Source organism: Falco punctatus (assembly GCF_963210335.1).
Source record: "Falco punctatus genome assembly, chromosome: 5".
In the NCBI taxonomy this organism is placed as follows: Eukaryota; Metazoa; Chordata; class Aves; order Falconiformes; family Falconidae; genus Falco; species Falco punctatus.
In genome coordinates, this window is record NC_137584.1 from 38,627,447 (window position 1) to 38,641,728 (window position 14,282).

General features: G+C 39.5%; 1 protein-coding gene across 4 annotated transcripts in view; it reads right to left on the bottom strand.

The window, feature by feature from the left end:
* Positions 1–14,282, bottom strand: part of KIF25 (kinesin family member 25) — a 53,743-nt gene that overhangs the window by 26,122 nt on the left and 13,339 nt on the right. For all 4 annotated transcript variants that reach the window (XM_080388969.1, XM_080388967.1, XM_080388970.1 and 1 more), the window contains 4 exons: positions 10,562–10,665; positions 9,210–9,295; positions 7,658–7,700; positions 1,889–1,956 (listed from right to left, as the gene is read on the bottom strand). In XM_080388969.1, the coding sequence (XP_080245095.1) occupies positions 1,889–1,956; positions 7,658–7,700; positions 9,210–9,295; positions 10,562–10,665 (301 nt within the window). The remainder of the gene's footprint in view (positions 1–1,888; positions 1,957–7,657; positions 7,701–9,209; positions 9,296–10,561; positions 10,666–14,282) is intronic.

Below are 14,282 nucleotides of genomic sequence, written 5' to 3' on the forward strand. Positions count from 1 at the left end.
TAAACATTTTTGAGTTCATAAGAACCATATGCTCTTCTGTTTATAAAAAAGAGCTGTGCTGGGACACTAAAAAAACATTCCCAAGAACTGCATTCTCTGGGGGGGTTACATTTTTTTTAACCCTTTTCCTGATTATCAGGATCTATACCACATGTCCAGAGTCACAGCACTTCTGGAGTCCTATGTCAATACCATTAACTGTGTTACTCTACAGAGTTGAATTGCAGTATTATTCTGCATTTACTTGAGCTGGTATGGCTCTGTTAGCTATAGCTGGAGGGTGAAAAGAATTATTTCGAGTAGCTTAGCAGACATGCATGGGGGCCATATACCTTGACAGATCTCATATGCCTTGTATCAAAGGAGTCCTATAACCTATGGGGTCAGTAAAGCTTCCCCAAGAACTGCATTATCTCAGGAATTTTCACTTGTTTGGTGGCCTACAGAAAAGCAGTCCTCAGTCTTTGTGAGTAAGAAAAGGCAGCATCTTAGAAGGATGCCTCAAGCGAAGAGCGAATGACTGGCAATGTTTAGCAAACCAGCAAACCAGCAGTTTGGGCTAAACAGGCTCAGACCTTAAGTTTAAACCAGGACAGATAATTCATGTTGGATACATTTGAGTTTTAATCAAGTTGTGCCTTCAAGCAAGGAACCATAAAATTGTCCTCATGTTCTGTTTCCAGAGGGGTTTGAAACACGGTTCAAGGTAGAGCCTACTGAAGAAGTCACTGCAACATATACATGCAAAGTATGCATTAGAAAAATGTATGGGGCAAAATTTTGTATTTTTTCATTTACAGAGACATCATTTTATCCCATTTATCTCTTTGTTCCTGTTCTCAGAGGTCAGCTCCATTCTGAAAGAACATAAGGCACCTTTCAGCCTGACCCCCTGCAGTTTTCTGTCTTGTAGACTGACTCTCTGCTGTCCTGTAAGGCACAAACACCAATTAAAACCCTTATCACAGCTGGTGCATTAAAAAATCTCTCTTGTCTACATGGATTCTTGAGCATCTAACAAGAAAAGTAGTCACACTACAGCCCTTCCCTTGTGGAGCACTGATTTATATTGCACTACCCTACTGTCTATGCTCAGACCATTTTAACTCTAGGTTAAAAGTAGCATGGCTGTACATCAAGTCTTACAAGTCTGCAGTCCAGTTTCTGGCTCAGTCATGCTGTATGTCTAACGCTGAAGTTGTGCAATCCACCTCAATTCATAGAATCATACAATAGTTTGGGTTAGAAGGGACCTTTAAAGGTCAACTAGTCCAACCCCGCTGCAATGAGCAGTAACACCTTCAACTAGATCAGGTTGCTCAGAGCCCCATCCAACCTGACCCTGAATGTTGCAGGGATGGGGGATCTACTACCTCTCTGGGCAACCTGTTCCAGCGTTTTACCACCCTCACTGTAAAAATTTTTTTTCCTTATATCTAATCTAAATCTACTGTCTTTTAGTTTAAAACCATTACCCCTTGTCCTATCACAACAGGCCCTACTAAAAAGTTTGCCCCCGTGTTTCTTATAAGCTCCTTTTAAGTATTGAAAGGCAAACATTACTTCCTTACTTTTAAAATGTGGCTAATACTTTGCTATCTCACAACATGCTGCAAGGATCGTGAGAGCTACTTAGACTGTGAAGAGGGTCAAGTAAGTCTCTACGGAGGTTTCAAACGTGGGCGTATCAGTAGTCTTCACTGAGAGGGAAGACCAAGGGTATCATCTATATCCTGAAGTGTATTATTCTGTCCTGGGAAGAACATGAATACCACATAAAAAAAACCCAAACCAAAAAAACTCCATTAACATCTAACATGCCTACTAAGAATTAGCTTTCACTACACAAATCTTCCAGCAATTCAGATGGGTACACAGGACTACTCACCTCTCAAACTGAAAAGTCTTGTTTATTGACGTATGACCAGGACGACTACACTTTACAAGGACAGTTTCCTAAGAGAAAAACAAAATACTTACAGTTAGTATCACAGGCACACACACACAAAGAAATATTTATAATTTCTAATGTTCCAGGTGACAGCGGTAATTAAGGATCATGAAGTCTAAGGCCCATCTCCAGCAGTCACCAACACACGAGGCTTTAGAGCCTGTATAGTGCAAGACCACAAGAAAGAATCTCAAAACACATTCAGATTATTAAAAAACAGCCAACAGAAAACATATGCACTTAATTAAGTCAAGAGAAAGATCCAAACTCTCACCTGAACTTCTTATAGGCCTAGAAAGCCATAGGCAAGTAAACCCAGCCTCCCTAACTGCCATCACAGGTAGAAAAAATGGCAGAGAGCCTCCTTTTTTATTACAGGGCCAGTTTTCACAGTGCCTTTTCAGATTGATTTCATATATATTTGTGCTTAGAACTGAGCAGAAGATGCACATTTCATAGAGGAACATGCTAGTCCACAACTGTGAGAAAGAGCTGCACTAGCACAATTGCTAGAATTCCACAATCCACTTTCCAGATGGACTAGAATAGTAGTTTTGTAAATCTGACAGATAAGTAAGCAGCTCTTTAAACTATTACCAGAGTATAATCACAGCAGTCTGACATGCCTTACATAGCAACTTCTGTGCCCTTCTGCTCCTCGTGGCAAATGTTGCTTAATTGCAGAGAAGAGAAAAACAGTGGGGGTTTAAAACTATTTGGGTGGAAGCTCACTAGCACACAAAATACTTCATCTAATTCAAGGAGGTTTCCTAGTTTACTAATCTGCGGTTACATTACTGCATTTGATGGGAGTGCTGAAATTCCTCCCGTGCTTCACACAAGTAGCTTGGAGTGCTGAACTAATGGCCTTCAAATGAGTATTCCCACAGACTGAAGTCGTAAAGAGCTCAGCAAGTAACGATTGCATACACAGTATGTCCACCACACAAAAGGCTAATAAAAATCAAATTTGTTGTTTGGAGTTTATAAGTATTTCTTCCTCTTTGGAGAAGGCCCATGTATCATTATCAACCTAACAATGACAAAGCTCACTCTACAGAATGAGCTGTGTTACCCAGCCCAGTACTGGCAAATTTAGCAGCAGTACAGTGAGTATGACACTTCGCTACAGAATGGCCTGACACAGAAATTCTAATAGGATCCATAACCAAGAGACTCTGGGGGAAGGGGGGGGGGGGGGGGGGAAGGGGGTAGGGGTTGGGGGGGGGAAGGAAAAGGATATCGTAAAATCATAGAATTGTTTGGACTAGAAGGGACCTTAAAGATTACGTAGTTCCAACCCTGCTGCCATGGGCAGGGACACCTTCCACTACAGCAGGTTGCTCAAAGCTCCATCCAGCCTGGCCTTGGACACTGCCAGGGATGGGGCATCCACAGCTGCTCTGGGCAGCTTGTGCCAGTGCCTCACCACCCTCACAGTGAAGAATTTATTCCTAATACCCAATCTAAATCTACCCTCTTCCAGTTTAAAGCCATCCCCCCCTGTTCTATCACTACGTGCCCTTGCAAAAAATCTCACTCCAGCTTCCTTGTAGGCCTTCTTCATGGGGGGTTATGGACCACGTTTCTGATTCAGATACCAAATTTACTTGCAGACCAGCTTTCCTTAAGATGAGAAAGGGGACAGAAAAAACCTCTATTTGCATAACACAGAAACAAAACAATTAATAGGCAGAAGTTTCACACAAGCATTTGTAATGACCTTCCTTTGTCAGGAGATCAGTATGGCCTAACATATCCACCACGGCTGCTGGCCTACAGAACCTCAGGTTTCCTTGTCAACAGCGCTTATGAAATCCATAGAGCTGTCTCACAAGAATGCTGAAGAACCTTATTGTTCACACCAGAGCCACAGAATTCTCCCAGTCTGAGTTTTCAGGGCAATAGGAACCATGGAAATGACAAAAGGATACTTCACAAAAATTCACAATCTGCCCTGACACCCAACCCTGGGGAGCAGGTCATTAAATGAAATTCAGTAAGGCAGAGAAATCATTTAAAGTGATTTATATGGAATAGCGGATATAGACATGATCACGGACTCCAGCTGTGGTAATTATAATTTATCTCTTGTTACTGTGTATCTGCTGCAGATTATGCCCCTGTTCCCAAGACTACTGCTCCACAGCAGAGCAGTGTAAAGGAGACTGTGACTGCTCCTCACATTTCACTGTTAACTCCAGTACAACTGGCTGACACAGTACAGAGGCTGACACGGACAGCTTAAAGGATCCCCCACGCTGGGTAAGCACCAGGGGAAGAAAACTCTGGCTAGGGATGGTGAGAAGAGCTGGGGAGTGATAAAGCCTCCAGCTGCTATAGCTGCATCCATCTATCTATTACAGAATTATCTCCCAGGAAAAGGAGAGTCTTGGCTGCATTAATTCATGTTTCCCCAGTCCTGTCTTGAAGAAACAGCAGAATCTTGCACCTTCCCTGATAGTCAGAGTAGCCTCTTCGCCATCTCCTTTTTCTCAACTACTCACAAGTGAAAACTTTCAGAAAATTATTTGAAAGGAATTAATTATGTACAGGCAGCCAGTTTCTTTTCTGAGCCAAAGGAAATTGGATTCAAATATCACTTCAGGTATTAGGCTAGGGCAGGTGCCTCAGATGCATACGTAGTCGTAGAGACAGACAAACATATTTAAAGTTTATTTCAAATCTTAGGTGAATGACTTTCCCTCTGGAGGTGGCTACTTCTCTTCAGCAACGACAAGTGGAGTCTGGAGTGATTAGGCATCTCATTTAAGTGTGCACATCTGGTGGTGTGAATCCAGGCAAAACCATAGCTGCTCATTCAAACGTGACACCTATATTCACATGTGCACACCGCACACCTGCCAGAGATGGACAAAATTACAGAAAAGCAGCAGCAGGGATCCTAGGCCAGAATCACAGAATGGTTGAGGTGGGAAAGGACTTAGACAGATCATTGAGGCCAAGCCCCTGCTCAGAGCAGGGTCAGTTACAGCAGGTTGCCCAGGACCATGTCCAGTTCAGGTTTTGAGTATCTCCAAAGATGGAGAGTCCACATCCTCTCTGGACAACCTGTTCCAGTGTTTGACTACCCTGACAGCTTCTTCTCACTTCTTCTCATTTCAATTTGCACCCATTCCTCCTTGTCCTGTCACACCAAGAAAAGTCTGAGCATTCAGTACCTCATCTATTCATTTTCTCAGGTGGTGACAATGCCAGTGCTACTTAGTGTCCTAACCTGTGTGGAGTAGTTCAACCTGGTGTGTACTGTGTACTCACTCTCCACCATCACATAACAAGCTTCAGGAGAAAGGCTCAGACTGTTGTTACTGTTATGCTGAGGAGTTGGGTATACACAGAAAGCAAAAAGGAAACTTAAAAACCCTTAAATTATCTCAAACCTGAAATTAAATACTCTTCTGTATATCTAGTAGAACCCTAAGCCTTTTTTAGACTTGGAATCGTAATAATGATTCTCTAGACACAGTAAGCAAGATTATAGAAAAGATCACATGTCTTTTGCAGAATGATATAAATCTCTAAATAACACAAGAAAAATCACTCAAAGACTAAATGGAATTCATGTAGTCTCAGTCTCACAGAAAGGTATACAACCATTCTGTCCACGTGTCAGTTCTGCCTACCTACAGACAGTCTGGAGGAAGTCTTAACACAGCTCCTGGCAGGAGAGAAGCAAACCTACTTTATAACTGCAATTCTGTTGCGGTCTTTCACTACGAGACAGATGTTTTCCCTATTCTAGTTATAACATGACAAAGTTGTAGCATCGATGACAGATCAGCATATTACTAGAGCTGCTGTCCAATCCAGGAGCAGCATCAAGCTGAAGATTGTCCAGAAGATCCAAATCATAGTTTCAACATGTATGCTGGGCTGCGCTGTGACTCTGGTTCTCAAATGCAACTCTAATGCACATTAGGTTTAAAATGTTCATAGCAGATAACTGCCTGGTTATGTTGCACATATAAAATATTTCCAGGGAAAAATCTGGAAATATAGCCATGATCTAAAAAGCAAAACTAATAAACTCAGCATCTCTTACACAGACAGCCTTCCTTCACCTTCATCTAAAATTTCCTTTAAATCGTACTCGCCTGGAAAATACTTGTTTCCAGAAATATAAGCTTGATTGTGTTGCAACCAAAAGCTCAATAACAAATCAAGTCCCATAATTTTATCTGAAAATTGCATTGTTATCCTAGCCACAAGCATAAACATCTTCAGTTGTTAAAGCAAAATAAGTAGGCAATAAACATTGTTTTCCTTTTCTTTTGTTAGACTAGTCTAAATTGATGTTTTTTTAAGAAGTTACTTACACTTTCATCCTCCCTCTTGAAAGTGGATACTTTATAAACAAATTTTTATTCTTAAAAACATTTTCATATTATGAAACTAACACAAAGACTAAAGGTGTTTGATCAAAACTACAAAGTATTTTAACCAAATAAATGTCAAGGCTAACCAATGAAACATTTGAAGACAATGTTGTGTTTTCCAAAACCAGGAAGTTAGTATCCTGCAAATTTCATTTTGCAATGAAGTCCATGCAAGTTTTCCTGGAATATTTCATAAGGACTTTTAAGCGTGAGAACAGGTTAGCATACTGAAGGTTACTGGGTCACTGTTTCATACAAACTAAAAATCATAAATTGGCATAAGCAAGCAGACTCTGTAAACATATAGATACTATAACATATCAGATATCTATAAAATAATCCAAACCCTAAATATTATCTAATTTCACCTTTATGCAATAGAATTTAACAGATCAGAAACAGTCATGGCATTTTATAGTACAATAAATGAGTCATTGCATCCAGAATACTATGTCTACCGTTACAGATCCCTGGGGTTTATCTCCTGACATATTTACTCTTTAACTGACTCCTGATAAGCTCCATTAGTTTCCTAATTGCGTATCTCTCTCTGTGTCTCTCTAAGCATCCACTTTATGCAAGTGACATCTGCCTAATGAAGATACAATTTAAACGTATAACATACTGTAGGTCACTTCAGCAATATTTTAAGCACTATACTACAGAAGCGCATTTGGCTAATCACCACGTAAGTAACAGAAGCCAACTAAGAACTATGGCAGGTAGGAAAACTAAAAAGCAAGTTCGTACTTTGACCTTAGCTCACACCACTGTGCCTTTTTAGATTTTGTATCTTGGTAGTGGCCTTAATTAATGCTGGAATGTCATCTAGATTTGCAACCTCAATGCTAGTTCTCCTTCCTCTGATGGATCTAAGCCAGGACACTTTAACATGCTTGACTGCAGCACCATGTAGGCTGTTCTGGTTCATGAGATATTATATTTCTCCCCTAAATGCATTAGTTGCATTGCAATACTATAATGAAAAAAAGCCTGACATAATTTTAGAAGTAGTTACAGCAAATACAAGTGGCTCAAAGGGACTGACTGCAGGAAGTCTGTGGCAAACACAACCTCCAGTTCATGGCTGACTGCACCAGCAGAAGTTCCAAGCTATTACTACTACAGTCAGGATGAAAATAGCATGAATCACCTGCTATTGCACCCATGGGTGATCAAAGCTGGACTCCTGGACTCCAACTGACAAGAAAGTACCTGATTTTTTTTAAAACCCATCGTTCACATGTCCCTCATTTCTCCTTCCTAGTATCTGTGAATGAGCTTTTGAATTTCACCATCAAATACTCACATCATCAGCTGCATGCGCCACTTTTTCAGAAAAGGTTCTTTGCCTGTAAGAAAAAAAGGAAAAAAGCCAATAAGGGGAAAAAAGGTACCCTTCAAACCGCAAGTGTTCCATTTAGCTGAGGAAGTCAGTACTCAAAATGCCTGTGAACTATATACATTGTCTGAAGAGTACTTTTCAGAATTGCCATTATTATTGTACTTCATGTACATACTAACACCACAGTTAGCTGTGAAAAAAAACCCAAATTTAAGTGCAATCAAGCAAAATAATCTGCTTAAAAAAAGAAATTTAGAACAAACCCAATTAAGACTAATTCACATGAAAGCCATTATATCATTTTGAAATTGTAAATGTGAACTTTTAGCTTTAGCTTTAGAACATTAATGTGAAAACCACCCACATTTTAGGTATTTGTCCCTGATCTTGCATCTGTTACTAGTACAACTGACTGGGATTGCTGAGGTATATAAATTCATTCCTGTGTATAAGCATTTTGAGAATCAGTCCTTAGTTTTACAACTAAGTTTTATTTAAATTACGTTTTGATATATTAAGAAAAGTTAGTCTTAACGATTCTTTGTTCTCCCCAGTTCATTCTGTTCCACACTGCAATTCAGCACCTGATTGCACCATTCCATACAGCAACAAAAACAGTGAGTGGGCTCCTTCCCAGTTATATCAAACACAGTTTAATGCAAGCTTCCCCTTCAGGCTCCTTGAAATTTCTTGTCTGCTATTTCTGATGTTGCTTTAATTAAAACAATTCTATATTTTCTTTAAGATTTTCCAAAAGTTAATAAACTTTAAAACACTGAATGTACTCTTTTAGAATTACCAGCCAGTAAAAGTAAAACAAAGCCCCAGATCAGCTATTTACTGATAAAGCATATGGTTTCTAGCCACCCATCTAGTTTGCCCCTTCTTTCTTTCTTTGTGTATGTTTCAGTCCCTGCCTTCTTTCATGTTAGTCATCTATGGAGAATTCAGCTTGTTATAGCACATACTTGCATCTAATCCCTCTTTTCCTTTTGGGTCTTGGAATGTTTTGACACTTCAGTTACAGTAGGTGTATTATAAAGTAGGGATGCCGAGCCAAATTATACTGAAATAGAATTACCACTGTTTGTGCTGACAGCAAATCTGTTCTATAGCAGCACAAAACAACTGTAATGCGGAGCATGTTTCTCTACCCATGACTTCTGCCAGTTATTACGTTACCGTATCCCAGAATTTGTATAGGAGAGTGAATATACTCTAAACTGATTGCAGCTGTGTTACTTCTGCCAAGCCAGGGATAATCCTGGTTTGGCAGAACAGCTATGGCTTTCCATTCAGGTGGACATACTTTTAAACAAGGGAATGAGATTGGCTAAAGCCAATTTAGCAGGAGAAAGAAAACAGCAATTAGTTTCTATGATACCATCGTTGTCTCTCCACACACACAAAAGCAAAAAAATCAAGAACACTGTTGTTTTCATGTACATGTAACTATTGTTTTCTCTGTATATTAATTATGAGTCAGCTAAGATCTAACACAGCCAAAATAAATTACCTGTCTTGTGATATTGAATGCCCAGTAGTATCAAAAGGTAGTAATGGACGGATCCTGCAGTGGACTCTGATATTTCCTCTCAGTTCCTATGGTTAGAATATTAAGATGTATTTTACACAAACTGCTGGAGAGGACAAATACACTGAAATCTGTGAAGCAGACATGAATGTGTTTAAGGCGGCAGGTGTCTACAACATCACAACCTTAGACTCTGTGGAGAGAAGAACAGTATCAATGTTATTTGCTTTAAGAAGTTAGGAGAAAGTACTTGAGGAAGTATGAGCTCTTCTGAGCTCTGGAATGGTGTAGCCCTCTCCAGTCTATATGGGGGGGTGGGGAAGGCTTTCAATCTGAGCCATTTTCCCCTCTTCAGTCTCCTTCCTCTTTACTTGAGCTTCTTCAGACACCTCCATTAACAGACAAGATTACACACTCTATTTCTGTTCCACCAGCCCTGAGGAAGATGCGGAATATAAAACATTTTGTACCTTTTCCTCTCCACTGCGTATCCATACATGACTTCATATGTGCAACATAACCAGTAACTGATTTTTCTCTGCAGGCTGTTTCAGACTTCGGTTTATCTAACCTGGTGTTCTTCCTTCCTTTTTGTTGGTGATCAGTTCTTCTCTTTGTATGAGTGAAAACAGCTTGCCTGTGATGACTAGTGACTACTGGCATTAACTCCCCACTACCTTGGGGAAACTGTCATTGTCCTCAGTTACCCTTTCAGTGAACTCCAACACAAGCCAGAGTCTGGAAGGTACTTTTTAACAAAGAGTTTCATTTTCCATGGTAGAAAAACTTAAAAAAATTTTGTTTGAAGGTGGATTGTGTTTCTAAAAATCAGGTCCTGAATCAGGCAACCCAAAATTAGTCATTTGGGGGGCTGGAGAAGAAGAGTAAAGTTAAAGCACAAAAAGGAAAAAATTAATGCCAAGTGAACCATCACTAATGGCTGAGCAGGACACAGACAGACATATTTGGAAAAATAAAAGAAAGATGACCATTTTGTAATTTCAAGTTGATAATTTTAAGAATTCGAAAACAATTTCAGAAGCTGCAAATATAGAGAAAAGATGAAGAAACTCAGTTTTTGTCCACTATTCAAAATGGATGACGCTCCTTAGGGCAATATGTTGCAGGAGTACACTTGGAAGATGCTTGTGTAAAAAGAATGGGGTGGGGTTTATGGTAAGACAAACATACCTCAGCAAAGAAATGCATCGTATATAGACAGCTGGGGGAGATGATATATCCATGAAAAGTATATTCATTATTTTTATTGGTAAGGAAATTACAGGCATAATTATAATAAAAAAAGAAAGTGCTCAGTCATTAAATATACTTACAACTAAGCTGTTATGTAGAGCTCTCCTCTTTTGCTTTTCTTTCTCATATCTCTCTGTCACCTCTTGTAGAGACTGCTCAAGATCAAAAGCTTTTATCTGAAATACTAGAAGAAAGCTGTTTCAAAGAACTAAACTCTGTGACTTTACAAAATGAATTTTCCAGTAGCACCTCATGAAATACAAGCATAAGTCTTCTTAACTTCTACAAAAGTTGAATTAGGAGGGTTAGTTCCTGATTTACTAGACACCTCTGAAAAATCCCATCATAATTCTTGCTATGAAACAGCTATGTGAAGTTACAGATAATTACCACAGGTATACATGTGAAACTTTGAATCAAAACCCCATGGTTTAAAGGCAGTTCAAATGTGTCAGTTCAGAGTAGTATTATGTGTCAGTGATTCCTGAAACCTAAACTTGAATCAACCTTGTTTAACAAGAAGTTAACCTATCATTTATCCTTAGCCTCGTTTACTGTGCTACTAATCCTGTAAAACAGCTATAAACTTCCCTTTTAAGATAGATGCATTCGCTTCTTGGGTAGGGTTTCATAAAAAATTATTTGACCGCCAGGGAGTCTCCTTCACAAAACTGAGGAAAGCAATATGGGTCATTATAAAAGCCTTCTAACTTCACAAATGGTTTTATTTCAGCCCAATTACATTAACACTGAGCAGGCCTAAAACAAACATACAACCCAGAAGGCACATAATGTGACTAAGCCTGTGTAAAAAGCAAGCTTTCAGGAACCCCAGTGGGAAATCAATCTCCCCAGCAATTAGTGAGCAGTTTGAGGATGTAGAGTATCAAGCAGTCCAAAGCATGGTCTGAAAGCTGAGTTAGCAGGATGGCCATCAGCCTCAGTATGTGCTACCTTACAAAGAAAGGAACAGACTTAAAATCTCAGCATGTCACACACATGATTTATGTTCTCTGCTGTAAACTAAAAATCTGTAACTTCAAGGAACACTGTCTACACTAGAGATTTCTCAGATCTTATTTTTGTAATACCCATGCTGTTCACCTCCAGCTCATAATGATCCTCCACAAGTGCATGCATGCAGGGAAAACATGATGTTAATAGCTGGGGAATCAAAATCCAGAAGTTTCACTAAAAAAAAAATCCTTTCTCTGCAACCTGTATATGGAGTAACACTAGCATGTCTTGGTTTGGAGAATCACATGCAAATGTGTTACAATAAATTGTCAAAAGTGACTCTTACAGTCACTGACCCTTAATCATACATTATTTTTCAAAATACGAGGTTAGATTGATTATTTAGGTAATCTCTATAATAAGTATCTTCATTTATAAATTTGTGTACACACTCTTTCAGTTCGTGAAGTCTCTTGAATAAGCAGTAAAGCAAAGCGATAGGTGCTAAGGTATTCTTCCCGTCTTGAAAGAAAAAAATAAATTACTAGTTTGTTTCAATATTTAAGTGGTGTCTTCATGAGGACTCTCGAGAAGCCTACTGGACATTACAGATCCAGTTTCGGTTAATTTAGGCCCTAATAACTGATTTATTTTTTTTCCTGACTAGCTCTCCTATGATAAAGATGATTATGAAAACAGAAATCAACCTTGGGGATTCCTAATTAGACACCAGGGCTTTTCAGCAGACAATTGAAGGACTGTAATCTCTAGAAAATGAGTCAGGTTGTTGCATTTAGCAGATGGCATTTTGATATTTGTAAGACTGAACCATCAGTTTTAATGTCCATCTTCTGTAAAGCTTTATGTGCAGCACAGAAAAACTTACTGAATAAAGCTCCACAGAGCAAGTTTCCCAATGCATAAATAATTTCTGAGCTTTTAATTTTTCTGAAAGTGGAGTTATGTAGTTGTAAACATTGAACATCTTCCTCGGTTTCTGCTTGGCATCAGCTGCAGGCTATTCAGAAGTTACATCTTTATCCATAACCTAGGGGCAGCCACTGGGTGCATATTTTAAAATACTAAAACCCATTCTTCATTATTCAACTGAAGCAGTCGCTACATGCCCGCAGCCATTATAGACATTCCTTTCCCCCACGCTTTGCTCAACTCATTGACCTATACGGAAATTCTCTGGGAGCTGGGAATGCTGATTTTTCTGTTTAAACATCACTGAGCACAGTTAGGATGTTAATCAATAATTGGATTAACAATTGTAGAAGAGTGATGGCTTGCTAACATGTTCAGGATTGTAATGTTTCTTTAACTGATGGTTCTAGTCAAGAAGCTTTTAATTCCCTCCTATTCAGTGCTGCACCAACCTTCTGCTGGGCTTGTACAACTGCTTCCACAGACACAGAGGTCTAAAAAGCCATCCTTGCTGAGTAATTTCTGTCCTGGATCAGCCCCCTGTGTGTGGTCGCACAGTTATACCAGTATAACACAAGGGTCCATGATGGGGACATGAACCACATGAGCAGCATAAACTAGCACAGCCACAGCCTAGCTCAGATATGGATGTGTAGCTGTCCCCATAGTTCCCTGGGGTTTTTAATGTTTCTTTCCATACTAGATTCCAGGGTCAATCTGACCATGCCTTCTAGGATAAGCAGCTATGATGTATTAGACTTTATTCCAAAACTTCTTTTGAATTCACCTGTGTTTTATATCCTGGGCTGTAATATTGTTCTTTGGGTTGCTGCGATATTTCTGTTGCTGGGTCCAAGGTCTCCCTCCTCCTCCCCCTACTTTGCACCAAGAAGGAAAGGCTTTCCAAAGGCAGCTAAGCTGGTGAAACTGCTGTCCAGTTGAGGGTAAAAGATGATGGTAGTTAACATTCCCCAAATACAAGTCATCAGCACAGCACAGAGCTCAGTTTTCTCCAAAAGGAGCACAGCACATGGGTGCCAGCATATAGGCAAAGTGGGAGATAAGCTCCTTAATCAATTTTTCCTCTTTTCTACCCCAGAGACAAAGTGTCCTGGAACCACAAAGGATACGTAAGGCACTGGGCTACAGCTGTTCTCACAAAGTATGTCAGTAACCTGCAGTGACCTCTCTGTCACTTACTAACTTGGACAGATTTTGCTCCTTAGTACCCGCCACTTTGCCAAGCAGTGAAAACAGTGGTTTCCCCTGGTCTGAAAATAAGTTCTGCATGCACAGACACTGTCATTCCCTCTTTCTGATAATACCTGCATGGTGAAGCAATCTAAAAAGTCATCTTAAAAGTTTAGCAATTCCTACGCTTCCAGAAATCTGCTGAATTACTGTATCTGCCTCAGTAGTATCATTTGCAGTCAGGTGGCCAATATTTTTTGCTAAAATGACAGCAGCTGTGTTTATGAAGGGAACAGGCCTATAACAAAAGAATGGGCAGCTCCCTCTCTTATGAATTACTACTACTTAAGTTTCAGTGGGAAAGATAGCAATAACCTGGTTTTCGGACCACGAATAAGTATTTCTAAGCAAGGAACTACTCTGTTATTACAGGAAAGTTTTATAGTTTGCTGCATGTCAACTACAGCCTTGAAATTAACCTGCTTGAATGTTAATTCTATAATTCTCTCCCTCATTTTCAATCTCTATTTTAGGATTAAACTGATAACATAGATTGTCTCCAGAATACATACTTTGGGCTTTCTGTTTACAGAAGACTATGTAATAAAAGGATGGCAATTCTGACTGTCATATTTAACTTTTAACAATAGAATCTCAACCCAAAACATTTGACAGAAAAATGGCCAAATTAAAAATATAAGTCATCCACCTAAGTACCAACAC